The following is an 11,212-nucleotide window of genomic DNA, read 5'->3' on the forward strand; positions in this document are numbered from 1 at the left end:
TTCCTGAGGAGTTTATGATGGAAAACAATGAGAAATTTCTGTTGGGAATGGTACCTTTTAGTTAAAGGTAAAGAATGAAGATAGGGGAGAAAGATTCTCCATCTTTTTTCTCCAATATGTATTTAGGATGATAAGTTCGAATCACCAAGTTAGAACGGGCCCGTCCGGGTTAGGATTTCGGCACACGTTCCATGTGATATGGGGATGGAGCTAACCCAAGAATGTGTTACCCAGATGATTCATGTGATCTTTTCGGCAACTGCATTTTCCATATGAGATCGCAGATTACCAAAAGGAACAGGAAATTGCAGATTCACTTCACAACAAATGATTCGGGTCAGTGCCGTTGCAGAAATTCATGTAATGCGCTTAGCATCATTCTTAAATAACGAAAGACATGACTAGTAGGAAGGAATCTATGCTCGAAGGCGAAGACGGTCCCTCTGGAGTCAGTTTAAGTGTGCATACATATGACTAAGTATGTGACGATTAGAATCAATCAAGTATTGAACTTATCTGGAGTCCACTAACGTATCTTCTTGAACTTGGCATACTCGGATGCACAGATGCATCGTGTTTGTTTGCCTAATGTGCAGAACATCCTAAGTAGCGTGGGATGAATAATGATGAAATGGAAAAGTATCAACCAAAAACAATCCTTGGAAATCAAGTAACTATACCATGAGAAGAAATAACACCCTGAATTCAGTAGCTGCTGCCGGAATTTGGACTTAGGATGTAACCTTCGTACAATTATTACAATGAAAGCCGAATAAGAGTTATACAAAGTGTTGGCCAGAAGCGCAAATTCTTTTTTTTTTTTTTTGTAATAACTAACTAAAAGCCTAAAACCAATTGCTTGGGCTCCACAAAATTGTCTCAATCTTCGAATAGTGACTACTTTGCCAATAATTGCTACACACCATTACCTGTTCACGTTCTCGTTTCCTCCTTTTTTCTTGGAATCTGCTTATGTTGATCTACATCAGCACATTTCGCATTTGTCAATTTGTCTAAGTCCTCTCTCTCATGCAAGGCTTGTCTCTGCATGGTTTTTACCATCTCCTTCATTGTCCTCTCCTCACCCTCGAGCTGCATTTTCATGATTGCCTCAGCCTGCTTGTCAATTGGCTTGAAGTACTCTTCAATAGCAGACTCCTGCATAGATCATTTGAAAAACCTTAAGATACACTAAGAAATGATCAGATATCGAGACATTTGACTAGGAAATTAAGAGATCTTATCATCTGTAGCTGTACTACAGACAGAAAAAGATTTAAAAACTTAAACGTACAAGCTACTACCAAGAATACTGACTTGATATGATCCCAAAAGAGGACATGCAGAAGTAAAATTCATGTCCACGGCATGGCAGAAGCCAAATGTTCCAGCAAAATCTGTTAGTGGAACATGATCCTTACAGTACACATCAGAAGAACCCTTTGTCCCATGAAGTGGGAAAGTTTTACCCACCAGATATTCGAATGGGGAAAGACTAATATTCACGGTTAAGTAACCAACTCCAATTCAGACAACCCTAGAGAGCTTCAATGTGGCATATATTAATGACACAGAAAAACAAGAAACTGCCTGTATATTGATTAAAAAATAAAAACTGAGTCGTCAAGATCTGAATAATCAAGTATACTCTTCCAGCAAAAGATGATAAAACTTACAGTTTCTTCCAGCCTTTTATTTAAAGCTTGCATCTCTTCAACCATTCGCCGAACCTCAGACAAAATTACTTGCTCGGGGACCTTTCTTAAGGATACCTTCCTTTCTTGAGCCTGCAAATGATAACATCGAACGAAATTGAGACTTAGTATAACGACAAATGGATGCATTGGCATAAGAATTCCCTGACAGGAGCCTATAACAATTTTCAATTGTGAAAAAATGTTAAAAAATGTGGTATAAAGACTATGCATTCCAGATCTAGTATGTGCTCGTGATAAGGAAAACTATCATTTTTGTCATACTAAAGATGATCCTCACCACCAAGACAAAATATGCAAGTTTCAGGCAGCATGGTATGAGACAACACCAACCCCTCACCCCCAGAGAAAGCTTGAAAAGAAAAGAAAAGAAAAAAAAGAAGACCATGGAGAAATTCAGCAGTCCACAAGGAGAAAAATAGTTGACATCTTTTGGATGCAAATAATACCTATCCATCTAGATGAACAATGAAGACTCCCCTAGAAAAGAAGAGAACTCATTGACAGACAGTAACCATTGAAATATAATGTCATTCACTTTCTGAAAATCTACCTTGAATCAGTTTTAAAAAATTTCTCAATTTTTAAGGTTGTTTATCGTAGACAAATGTATTCCAGTGCAGTCCAAGTGTTTCCCAAAATTCAGCATTGTGGGGACAGGATCTATTCAGAGAGTGAAGAGAAAATTAGACCACTGGTATCTTGTATTGGGTGGCACAACTCCAGTGCACACCTCCTCCATTTTACACCTCCTCCATTTTGGAGAGTTAGCCTCAGTTCAAAACAACTCCTAAAGAGGAAGTCAATTGACTTTATAAGGGTGGAGATGATACTTTCATCCAAACTTTAAAAGGACAACAGAAAGGTAACAGAACTAAATAGCAGAAGAAATGCAAAGTCTACATGCACTACCACAAATAAAGGTACATGAACTCTTGAGCCTTGAGTCAGGTGATTGATCAACGACATTCTACCCTGGACAGAAAAACTCAATTTTAAAGTGCAGAGGATGAATTCTAACTACCATGTTTTCCCGAGTATACACGCAACCGCAAACTGCAGAGTCAAAAGAAAGGAAGCAGCTTCCCCTCCCCAAATCAATGAATCCCAAGTTCAACTACAGTACTAAGCATAGACAAAAGCTGAAGGGGGGTAATTCTAATGAGAGACTGAAGAGGAGAAAATTTTGGTTCAGAACCACAGTTCTTCAGTTGTAATGATACTGAAACTAGAATACAAAATCCTTTTAATAGTGAAGTATAGTTCCATTCTACAAAATGAGAGCTATCACAGTGTAATTGGATTTGGACTCAATAAAGAGGATCTATCAGATTTGCTCAATAGTGAAGGATAGTTCCATCCTACAATTGAGAGCTATCGCAGTTTAATTGTATTTGGACTCAATAAAGAAGATCAATAGGTATTATATGCAAGTATTGGTCTTCATTAAGGATTGGAACAGCCGACGCCTTTCTCTAATACAAGTAATAAAACCTAAACGAGATATCTTCAAAGTTCAAAGGTATATTCCAGAAACTAAAATCAAATAACTTCGTATGTTGAACTAGCAGCAAGCAGATAATGAATAGTAAACAAGAGGCAAAGAACCTGTTGAAGGCGCTTCTCGACCTGCAGTCTGAAAGATCTTATCCTCCGTTCTTCATACCCAGAGAGGACCCTCGCATAGAATAGAGCCTTCCTTCCAAACTCCAATAGCTTATCCATACCAACTCACAGTTAACACGCAAAGAAACCTACATCCATAAAATCAAGTAACCATTGGTAAATAACACCTGCGGTATGTCAAAGCTCACATCCATTAAAAATAATTTCTATTTAGGGCTCGAATTAGCTACTCCCCGCTAGGTGGCGTCCATTAATTGGTGCTCCTCAATGAGGACATGTACACCCCATCACATGATATAATATTTCACAACAAAAGAAACCTCAAGCCTTAAACCTCACTTTCTCTCTCCTCTCTCTATCACTCCCGTCGGCTGCCACCTCCCCAAGTCAGCCTCCGCCACCAGAAGCCACGTCATCGCTCGCTCGCAGCCATTGTTGAACCATCAACAAGTACCTGCGGCAGTTACCTTTGTAAGTTGGCATCCCCTCCACCACCTGAGAAACACCCCCCCCCCCCCAACCCCCCTCTAATTTTCTGCTCATCAGAGGGCCACATCCATGGAAGACGACCTCAGCTCCTCCTCGTCCACCATGGGTTCGAGGTTGTCCGCCGTGGCAGACACACCGCAAGGGCATCGCCTAATGAGCAGCAGCAGCTAAACTTAGCCCTTCTATTCATACAGCTAGGCGCACACATAGACACAGACAACATACTAAAAAGAAATATCTCCCAACATCCCATGAATGGTTACGGCACGAAATCAAACGACTGGAAAAACTCTTGGGATCTCGGCTTTCCGAGAGAGAAAGAGAGTACATTTACCCCCCCTTAGAATACATGCCGGCGAAAGAGAAGGACTTTAGCTGCCGCAGCAACCGAAATGGCTCGAACAATCAAAGTGACTTCGATTTGCTCGCATTTTCAAAGTCAGCTCAATGAGTGACGAGCTCAGCTCTCATCCAAAACCAAAAAAGCACTAAAACAGAGCGGCTCCAAAGTGAAAAATGAAGGCGACCCACCCCAGAAGTCGCTCTGATTCTCAAAACCTCAACACATCAGAAACTGAAACTGTGCCGGAAATCGAAAATTTCATCAATCCCCTTTTGGGTGCAACAACTACTCCGCCAATGGATCCGGGAAAGACAAACGATTACTGTGGAGAGATCGATCAAATTCATCAGATTAACCGCCCAATGGACCAAAATTGAGCAAACATTACGGCGATTGGATCGTCCTTCGAATCCTAGCTCGATCAATTCAATCGAAGAAATAGGAGCACAGAGGGAGGAGGAAGGTGATTTGAGCAAACGAACCTGAGGTTAGAGAGACGGACGAAAGACGCCCTCTTTTTTTTTGGCTCCTACGGAGAGGCCATCTTCCGCTTCGCTCCGAAGTGGTCGCTCTTCCGGTTCACTTCGCAGCGATTCCGGCGAGTCGAGGAGACGACGGCGAGGAGGAGCAGGAGGAGGAGGAACGCGAGGAGCGTGAACAGGAATTATCGCTCAGGACATGGTGGAGCAATCAAAAAACTCTAGCTCGAAAATTTAAAAAAAAAAAAAACTGATTTTTTTATTTCATGAAATTTATAATGGACTTTTTTTTTTGTCTTGTCCTGCTCTAGATCAAACCTACACTTGAAACTAAACGCATCATCGCCCCTAACCTCCGAGACGATTCGAACTCCCCACCTCCCATTGGTGGCCACTAGGGCAACCTCGATATTCCAGGTACTGTTTTTTTATTTTTGTCAAATTCCGGGTACTGTTTAGTATATGGTTTCAAAGAAGTAAATGCAGTCTATATGCTATGCTATTTAGGGCCCGTTTGGCAATGTGTCAAATAGTAAAAATTTCTGTTCTTTTGTTCCCAGAATCAATTTGGGAACAGAAATCCGTTTGTTAAAATTTTTGTGCCCGGGCATAATTTTGCAAAAAATTGATTCCAGAATCAGTTTTGGAACAAAATCAAGAAGCAAAAAAAAGTAGTTTCTTGATTCTTGAACAATTTTTCCGGAACTGATTCTTCTTGGTTTTCTTCTTTCTTTTTTATTTGTTCTTCATCTTCTTCCTAGCCCACCGCTGGCCCGCCCCCGGCGATGGTGAGGTCGGCCTTGCCCAAATCTGGCGAGGTCGGTCTCTCCAGATCTGGGCGAGGTCAAGCCTCGCCCGGCCAAGGCGAGGTCTACCTCGCCATCGCGGGGGCTGGTGACGGTGAGGTCGGCCTCGCCAAATCTAGGCGAGGTCAAGCCTCGCCTAGCCATGGCGAGGCCGACCTCGCCGTCTCGGGGGTAGCGACGGCGAGGCTCGACCTCACCGTGATCTGGCGACGGCGAGGCGGGCCTCACCCGGCCATGGCGAGGCCGACCTCGCCTTCGCGGGGGGTGGCGACTGCGAGGTCGGCCTAGCCTTGGCTGGGCGAGGCTCGACCTTGCCGTGATCTGGCGAGGCCAACCTCGCCGTCGCCAGGGGTGGCGACGGCAAGGTCGGCCTCGCCTTGGCCGGGCGAGGCTCGACCTTGCCGTGATCTGGCGAGGCCAACCTCGCCGTCCCCAGGGGTGGCGACGGCAAGGTCGGCCTCGCCTTGGCCGGGCGAGGCTCGACCTTGCCGTGATCTGGCGAGGCCAACCTCGCCGTCACCAGGGGTGGCGACGGCAAGGTCGGCCTCGCCTTGGCCGGGCGAGGCTCGACCTTGCCGTGATCTGGCGAGGCCAACCTCGCCGTCACCAGGGGTGGCGACGGCAAGGTCGGCCTCACCTTGGTCGAGCAAGGCTCGACCTCGCCGGGGGTGGCGACAGCGAGGGCCGCGACGCCCTCGCCGGCCCTGGCCTGTTGCTGGTCGCCAGCGCCGGCGACCGGCCACGGCCAAGGGAAAAAAATAAAAAAAAGAAAGAAATATTAAAAAATTCAAAATATTATTAATAAAAGAAATTTTGGATAGTTACCAAATGCATTTCTGTTCTTTTTCTATTCTAAGAATAGAAATTTTCGGCAGTTACCAAACGCCTTCAAATGCTTAGAAATTGTTCCCGGGCACAGAATAAAAAAGAATCATTTCTGACCAAAATCTGTTCCCGGGCACAGAATGGTTGTCATGCGCAGCCTTCATGTGATTTTATTTTTCACTCCTTTTGAAATTATGTTTCGATTTACTATAAAATCACGGCTCATTTTATTCCGACGTGCCCATTAATTTAGGACAACAATATGCATTTAAAAATCTGTACCGCCTTTATTTCAAAAGTTCTTCACGCAATTATATTCAATAAAAATAACTAAAACGTCTAATTCCAATTCATGAATTTTCATACGATACGAGATATGATACTATTTAAATTTTATTGGAATTTTCTTACTTTTTATTTGAGAAAAAGCCACAAAAAACTCTAATTTATGTTCATTATGAAATATTACATAGATTTTTTTTCGTGACATTAAAAACCCCAAACTATATTCAATGTGACACATTAACCCTAAATTTTTTCCCGTAACATAAAAGACCCTCAAAATTGTACCTATGTAACATATTTACCCTTCTCTGTTAATGTTCCGTTAGACGATTTTTTAGCCAAAACAAGATTGTTATTTCACTTAAGCCACATGGACACCATGTCAATACCGTTTAATTTCCGTGTCCGTATAGGCATTTTTTAACAATTTTCATTAACAAAATTTTGAAAGAGGATAAATGCGACACACATGTACAAATTTTAGATTTTTGGTATAATTGAAAAAGTTCAAGATAAATATGTGTCAGAGTGAGCATAATTTATGATTTTTAATAGTTTGTGCCCTTATTTTTATAGCTATCTGCAAGTTGCCTTGTAATTGCAATATCGATTCTACTTTAAGGAAATTGACAAGAGGCCGAAACCGAATTCGGCTCAGGGCAGGTCGAATTTTGGGCAAACGCCTGATCTGAGAACACCCTTTCGCCATTAGATGTTAGGGGTGTGCAAATGAACCGAAAATCGCCTAGACCACTCGAAATTAGATCGAACCGACCCAAAATCGACAGTTCCTAATTCTAATTTACTAGAATCGGTGAGTATCGGTCTGGTTCTAAGTTTTAGATATGGAATTGCCCATCCGGACCGGATCGATATATATATATATATATATATATATGTATAGAGAGAGAGAGAGAGAGAGAGAGAGAGAGAGAGAGAGAGAGAGAGAGAGAGAACTAATGGGGGCATTTTTTCGATTCAATTTTTCGGAATCGATTTTTAGTAGGTGGTTCACGGTTCTTAGATGCTTATGCATTGTACCTTCGAGTGAATGCCATCGTAGAGGATCGGCGCTCCATCACCACTTTTTGCTGTTTTTGGAACTCCTACCTTCATAAAGGAGGCTCTCTCGATCGAGAGCCATAACATAACGACGGAAACTGGGGTGATCGCTGCCTCCAACTCCAAGTCCCTCGCCGTGTTCAGCCATCTCTCAGGTTCTGCACCGTTCGCGATCCGCTTGTTAGCTTCGACGACCCACCCATTCGCTGTTTTCTGCTTGAGAATAGCAGGAAAGGTGGCACCTTTCGCGGTTTTGTTTGGTCGCGGTGATCTGGGTCCGCCTCGTTGTCCGCCTGCGCATTCTTTCATGAGCCCTGATCGAGTCGAGTAGATGCTTACGTGTTTGTGCATTGGCCTGCGCTGTGGTGGCTCGAACGTGCGCTTTCCTGGGGGTTTAGCTTTTGCTATGGGAAAGAAATTTTGCGAAATACGTTAAGAGGTTGTTAAAGTACGAAACTTGCATTGATTGCCGCGGTAGACAACCCTGTGATCTTGATGGGTATCGGCAAAATGCGCCTTGTAATGTGTTTGTTGAAACCAGGGTACTCTAGAAACAGATCTTTGCAAAGCCTTTCGTGATGGGCCGATAGAGTCCGCGAGGAAGAGTGCCGGTGCGAATGAGCATGCTATTGAGAATGCAAAATATATATATCCTTACTGAATAAGTTGCCCTTTTTGATGTTCTAACTGCTGAAGATTTCTGACCCGAAAAGGGTACGGGGTTTTCTAGCTAAGATGAAATTCTTTGTTGTTTTAGGATGTTTCATGCGGTCTGCTTCTTAAGTGCATTCCTGTTTGGGGACTGCAGGTTGACTGAGGGACTTGATTCTGGGCAAAGGCCACCAAGTGTACCAATTTGTCCAATGAACATGGACGAATCAGTGATCAAGACTTCTGAGACAACAAATGAAGCAAGGCAATCTATGCCAGATCCTGTGCTGCATTCCATGCGTGCCATAGCTCGGCAGCAATATGAATTCGAGCAATCGCTATTGAGTCAGCAGTTGTGGTCTCAGCAGCAAGCTGTTTCCATGGAAGTGAGCATCAAAGCAGTTGCTATACAAGCTGCGGTACAGGCCAATGGGATAAGCCACATCTTGAAAGGGAAAAACGATATTTCCAAGGAGGAGGTAGTTCAGGAAATCCAATCTGATAGGTAATATAATGTCCTCTCCATCATGCTGTCATCTATTCGCTTAAAAAGAATCAGATTCATTTCATTTGTTTACAAACGACTGCTGTTTCTCTGCACGTTTCGAGATTTTTCCTTATAGTCACTCATGTTTTGAAGAAAAAAGGAAAGCTCATGGAGGATAGATCGGAGTTTTTTAATTTATCTGCCTCCTTGTGCAGTATATGTTTATCCTTGAGAACTTAACAGGGGACTAAGATCACGGAGAAACATGATACATCTGCTGTCTATACTATCCATCCACTGATTACATATTCTTGTGTCCGCAGAATGAATGACCATAAGTGTGCCTTATGTTGAAATGACTTGTAAAATGTTTGTAATGCATACTGTTTTCGACTGATGTAATTGGAGATTGCGAACAAGCAAAGGAAGTTTCTATCCGCTTAGGCTGCATCAGATGGTAAATAGCTGTTACTTCTCCACATTTGGCCCTATAGAAACAGGACAGCTTTTGAATTAGATGCACACATGGTAAAAGACGTGGATTTTCAACCTACCGCGTGTCCTCTGAGTTTTGTAGAGATTATTGTGCAGCCAGACCCTGCATAGGCACTAATGTTATTTGTGCCCTCTGAATTCTCTAGGTTAATTACTTCTTGTAATCTTGTGAGTCCTGGGATATAATATAACAAAGTGGGATCACTTACTTTACAATGTCACTTTACACTCTTAATTTGTGTTTATTAGTCATTTACTGGCCAAAGATAAATGTTAAGTTGTAGCTTGGAGGAAACCTCCTGTTAATCTGTAGGGTTATTGAAGAACTCAAGTCGAGCTGGAAGACCCCATCTTGGCATTCTTCAGCATCTAGATTGACGTCTGGCTCTCCTATGGGGCATAAGGATGACCTGAAGGAAGAAAAAACCTGTCCTGCTGAAGGCTTTACCAGTGAAAGGCATCATAAAGACAATCGTTTGGACCCTAAAGATACTCACCAAGAATTCCATGGATCTAAAGATAGGAGAAATTGCTCATCTGACTACAGAAGTCATCGGCTGCACCATCATAGAAGAAGCAGGAGGAGCAGGAGCAGGGACAGGAGCGGGGTCAGAAGCAGAAGCAGAAGCAGTAGCAGGAGTAGGAGCAGATATTTGTCTAGATCACCACCCAAGAAGTACAACAAAGGTAGGAGCAGAAGCAGGACCAGGAATAGGAGCAGATATAGGTCCAGATCTCCACCCAAGATGCACAGCAGAGATGATTATTATTCTCGTGGGCCGGAAGATCCCAAGCCTAAGTCAACTAGCCATCGACAGGAAATGCATCGCACATCTTCAGGTGGTCATACCAAGTCAGGTAATTCTCATGGTGATAATTGTGTCCAGACTCATTCAGCAACCCGTAGGAATTGGTCCAGTGAGCAGGAAAAGAAAGATCTATTGACCAAGGCCGATGATGCTCATGGAGTTGGCAAAGGTGGAAAGAATGATACAGGGAAAGAATGATATAGGGAAAGGTGGCCTCGTGAGAAATGCATATGATTGTTCTGTTCAGGTGCACGACATTTCCAGAGTCCGACAGTCGAATTAAGGTTAGTCAAACCCCAGTAGGATGCGGTTAGTTCATGGGCTTCGTACCTGTGAGAATGATGAATGGGCATGATTAGGATTCAGGGGCATATTAATATCGACTCGAGAGACCCCTCTTATCTTTCTATATTTCCTTTCATTTGAGCATTTTGGTGGATTCTTTAAGCAGTATTTTCTCGCAAACTGTCGAATTATGCATTTACCATGCATGGTGATGCTGATGAATGGCTCAAGCGTTGAGGATATATTTATATTCCTTTAAGGTTGAGGCCAACCCTTAATCGCTATCATCTATGTGTGACTACTTGACCAAGATTCTTGAGTTTTTAACCCACTAGAAGGCATACCCTTTTACAGCTTCATTTATGAGGTTAAGGCGTCTTGCCAGGTGTAGTTTATCTTTTTATGCATCCTTCTTTGTGCAGAATTTAGAATCATTCCCTGAAGTTCCTCCTTTTCAATGATCTGCCGATTCTTGAATTTGAATTGTAAATTGTCTATGCTAGTGAACCTTCAGGTACATGTTTGTTCAACTTCTTTACCTGATATATGGTAACCCTGGTTTCAAATTAGGAAATAAGGCCACAAATATAGAGTAGGTTAACGCTGGAGTTAAGACCACAAGACTAGATAGCCTGCCTACCCCTCCGTGGATCCTCGGTGGTTAAGGGTATCCTCACCATAGAGCAGGAGCCGAAGCTCCGACTAGGGCCGCCCCATGTATATATCTGATGGGCTGACAGGACTAGGTTCTTTACTTTAACGTGCCGGTGCTCGCACACTCGGCCCTCCTAAAATCTACCTGTATCTTTTTCTTTTCTAGGCGGAGGGAATACCCTCTAAGTGTTTAACATCTGA

At 43.0% G+C, this 11,212-nt stretch overlaps 2 protein-coding genes across 4 annotated transcripts; one reads left to right on the forward strand and one right to left on the reverse strand.

The window, feature by feature from the left end:
* Positions 1 to 656: 656 nt before the first annotated feature.
* Positions 657 to 4,772, reverse strand: LOC115689271 (uncharacterized). Of its 2 annotated transcripts, none has more exons than XM_030615275.2 (4): positions 4,656 to 4,772; positions 3,324 to 3,469; positions 1,677 to 1,787; positions 657 to 1,158 (listed from the first exon to the last, which is right to left on the reverse strand). In XM_030615275.2, exons 2-4 carry the CDS (start codon positions 3,438 to 3,440, stop codon positions 934 to 936), a joined length of 453 nt encoding a protein of 150 aa, XP_030471135.1. In that variant the 5' UTR covers positions 3,441 to 3,469; positions 4,656 to 4,772; the 3' UTR covers positions 657 to 933. The 2 variants fall into 2 exon arrangements, with proteins under 2 accessions (XP_030471135.1, XP_056174300.1); XM_056318325.1 differs by lacking the exon at positions 4,656 to 4,772 and adding an exon at positions 3,681 to 3,701.
* Positions 4,773 to 7,612: 2,840 nt separating this feature from the next.
* On the forward strand, positions 7,613 to 10,635 carry LOC115689214 (uncharacterized). Of its 2 annotated transcripts, none has more exons than XM_030615203.2 (3): positions 7,613 to 7,785; positions 8,439 to 8,786; positions 9,577 to 10,635. In XM_030615203.2, the coding sequence occupies exons 2-3, from the start codon at positions 8,494 to 8,496 to the stop codon at positions 10,268 to 10,270; spliced, it is 987 nt and encodes a 328-aa protein (XP_030471063.1). In that variant the 5' UTR covers positions 7,613 to 7,785; positions 8,439 to 8,493; the 3' UTR covers positions 10,271 to 10,635. The 2 variants fall into 2 exon arrangements, with proteins under 2 accessions (XP_030471063.1, XP_056174297.1); XM_056318322.1 differs by lacking the exon at positions 7,613 to 7,785 and adding an exon at positions 7,845 to 8,344.
* Positions 10,636 to 11,212: the final 577 nt, after the last annotated feature.

Source organism: Syzygium oleosum, unplaced genomic scaffold, assembly GCF_021117445.2.
Source record: "Syzygium oleosum isolate NSW1041296 unplaced genomic scaffold, Sole_v2.1 Sole_v2.15, whole genome shotgun sequence".
Classification (NCBI taxonomy): Eukaryota; Viridiplantae; Streptophyta; class Magnoliopsida; order Myrtales; family Myrtaceae; genus Syzygium; species Syzygium oleosum.

Excerpts from the sequence above, each read along its gene's own strand:
- LOC115689271 (XM_030615275.2), bottom strand. The coding sequence starts at position 3,440 with ATGGATAAGCTATTGGAGTTTGGAAGGAAGGCTCTATTCTATGCGAGG. Across the intron at positions 1,788-3,323 it reads TCGAGAAGCGCCTTCAACAG|GCTCAAGAAAGGAAGGTATC; the intron begins GTTCTTTGCCTC and ends TATCATTTGCAG. Across the intron at positions 1,159-1,676 it reads ATAAAAGGCTGGAAGAAACT|GAGTCTGCTATTGAAGAGTA; the intron begins GTAAGTTTTATC and ends TGATCTATGCAG.
- LOC115689214 (XM_030615203.2), top strand. The coding sequence starts at position 8,494 with ATGAACATGGACGAATCAGTGATCAAGACTTCTGAGACAACAAATGAA. Across the intron at positions 8,787-9,576 it reads CAGGAAATCCAATCTGATAG|GGTTATTGAAGAACTCAAGT; the intron begins GTAATATAATGT and ends GTTAATCTGTAG.